This window comes from Egretta garzetta, unplaced genomic scaffold (assembly GCF_000687185.1).
Source record: "Egretta garzetta isolate BGI_Z169 unplaced genomic scaffold, ASM68718v1 scaffold615, whole genome shotgun sequence".
Lineage (NCBI taxonomy): Eukaryota > Metazoa > Chordata > Aves > Pelecaniformes > Ardeidae > Egretta > Egretta garzetta.
In genome coordinates, this window is record NW_009259857.1 from 804650 (window position 1) to 807320 (window position 2671).

Sequence of the window (2671 nt, forward strand, 5' to 3'; positions counted from 1 at the left end):
CGCGCCTGTCACGTCAGACAGCTGCACCGTGCAATTTGGTGGCTCCTCCAAGTGGAGAGGAAAACAGCCTGGGTTTTCTCTGGCATGCGATGCACCCATATTTTAAGTGTCTGAGTTGGCCCAAAACGTCAGGGTGAGCATCCTTGGTCTTGGCATCCAAGCAGCGGGGATTGCCCAGGGCAGGGATGTCAGTGGCCCCGCGTGTTCCCTGACATGGCTGGGTTCATTTGCCAGCAGCAAGGTGCTCCTCCTCCCAGCCTGGGGACTGGGGAAGCTGCCACACCAGTTCCTCAGTGGTTGCTCCAGGCTCTGCTTGGATTTTGGTTATTGCCTTTTTTAGCTGCGAGGACTGCCATGCACCCCGCCGAGAGACCCGTTCTGCTGCCTGGTCTCTGGGACCAAGTGGTGCTGATGGCTTATTGCTGGTGGGGTTCGGGCTCACGCCTGGTGTTGAGCTGTCACGCTCTTGCCAGCTATGTACACCTGGTGTGTGGTGTGTCCACATGTAGTGTGCCCGTGGCTGGCTTTGTTTATTGGAAACTGGGAAAGGAACTTCACAAGCAAACTTTTAGATGCTTTGTAAAGCAAAATGCATAGCTAGAATGGGAACACCCGACTCCAGCCACCACCACTTAATTGCATGGCTCAGGCTGCCCTGCTGCAGCTTCTCAATTTCAGCCTGGGGCGAGACCCGTGGGAAAGCAGGAAATGCAGAGCAGTGCCCAAATGCCGTGTGGGGATGCTGCATGCCCCCTCACTGCTGGGAGGGCTGCGGTCTGCTCCCGCTGCTGACCACCTGCCCTGCCCCATCCTCTCCCTCCCTGTCCCTGCAGGAGCCATCCCATGCTGGCACCCAGGCAGCTGGCTACCCCGCCGGCGCAGCCCGGGGAGGGGGGTATGTTCACTGCATGCTAACTTGTACCCATGGGATGCCCTGCACCCCATTTCTGCTTGAGGGTCTGCTGCACAAGATGCCCACAGCTGGGAGAATCTCTGGGCACTAAATCAGTGGGAGGGTTGGAAGGGGCACCCCAAAAAGGCAACCTTGCCATGCAAGGCGCTGGGGGGATGCTCAGCTGTTCCCATGCCTGCCACAGGCCACACGGCACTGAAAAGTCGTGACCTCTCGACACCCAACTAATGCTGCGTTATTTTCCCCTTGCCAGGGCAAGGGCTGCCAAGGGTCCCCGAATGGGGGCAGGAACAGCGCTGCTGGCAAGGGGGGTGAATCTGAAAATGAAGACAGTGATGAGGAGGAGGAGGAAGAGGAGGAGGAGGAGGTAGCCGAGAATGAGAATGGCATTAATGGCACAAGCACCAACACCACCGAGGGGGCAGACGGACCTCATGGCAATGGCACCTCTGTGCCTAAGGAGGGCACTGGCGCAGCTGAGGAAGAGGAGGAGGAAGAGGAGGAGGAAGAAGAAGAGGAAGAGGAGGAGGAGGAGGAAACCGAAGCCACCACCATTGCCAGCACCACTGGTGAAGAGGGGCTGTCCCAGGCAACCACAACAGGAGATGGGGGACCCACGGATGCCACCACAGCTGGGGAGCAGTGGGAGTATGAGGTGACGGTTGGGAGCCACGGCCGGGGGGATGAGGGCACCACCGACAGCAGCTACGGGGAGCAGGACGAGTACGCCCGTGGGGACAGCTACCGGGCCTATGAGGACGAGTATGGCTACTACAAGGGGCACGGCTACGATGTGTACGGCCAGGATTACTACTACAGCCAGTGAGCGGGCGGGGGGGCAGCCCCAGTGCTGCCCTCCACCTGCCCCATCCCACTCCCACCAAAAGGCTTGCGGCGCCTGCCGCACGCCAGAGGGGACGCCAGGCGGCTTGCAGTACGCACCGGCTCTGTCCCAGGCTTTTTTTGTATCTCGCAAAGCGAAATGAAATAAAGCAACCGAACTGAGCTCATTGGTGATGAAGCGTTTGCTGCTGAATTTGCTGGGGTCAGCGGGGCGGCATGGCACTTGGTGGGCTGAGGGGCTACAGGTGCTCATGCTGCTCCTGGTTAAGTCTCTTTATTCCAGCTCGGATGCACACAAAAGGAGGGAGGAACAGAAAGGCTAACTAGGAAAGCCTCTGTAAAGTCCCCTCCAAAAAGTGGAAGGGCATTTTTAGGGTCACTGCTGTGGGATTACTGCCACGTCTTATGCAAAGTTGATGTGAATTTGCAATATGTGGGTGACGATAACTTTACCATGTCTTCCACTCCTCAGTAGCATGCCTCCCACAGCCCAACCGCACACCAGGCAATATTAATAAAGGCATTAATTTCTCTTTCTGTACATCACTAGCTGTAGATGCACACCCCTGTAATGAGAGCTTTGCTTCTGCATCCCTGCACCAGGCATGTGGGTCCCACCGAGGCTGGGCACCTCAGATGTGTTTTGGACACTGGCACTGCAGCCCCAAATGGTCTACGTCTCTCCTTGCCAGACAGCCTCATCCCCAGGGCAAGGTAGGGCTGTCACAGTGACAGCGGTGTATCCACTCACCTCCTGGGTCAGGGATGGGGATGCCCAGCTTGCAGCCTCTGGGATCCCTGCCCAGAGTCACCTCCTCATGGGAGCATGGCCCTAGCCAACTGGGCATCAGTACCGGGGATGGGGAAGGACCAAATCCCACTGGGTTCCAGGCAGGTGCCCCCATTTAGGGAAAG

At 58.0% G+C, this 2671-nt stretch overlaps 1 protein-coding gene across 1 annotated transcript in view; it reads left to right on the forward strand.

Moving 5' to 3' along the window:
- The window catches only part of LOC104127339 (integrin binding sialoprotein), a 5350-nt gene extending 3611 nt beyond the window's left edge, over positions 1-1739 (forward strand). Inside the window, exons 5-6 of the mRNA XM_009640004.1 lie at positions 834-881; positions 1167-1739. Of these exons, the coding sequence (XP_009638299.1) occupies positions 834-881; positions 1167-1739 (621 nt within the window). The remainder of the gene's footprint in view (positions 1-833; positions 882-1166) is intronic.
- Positions 1740-2671: the final 932 nt, after the last annotated feature.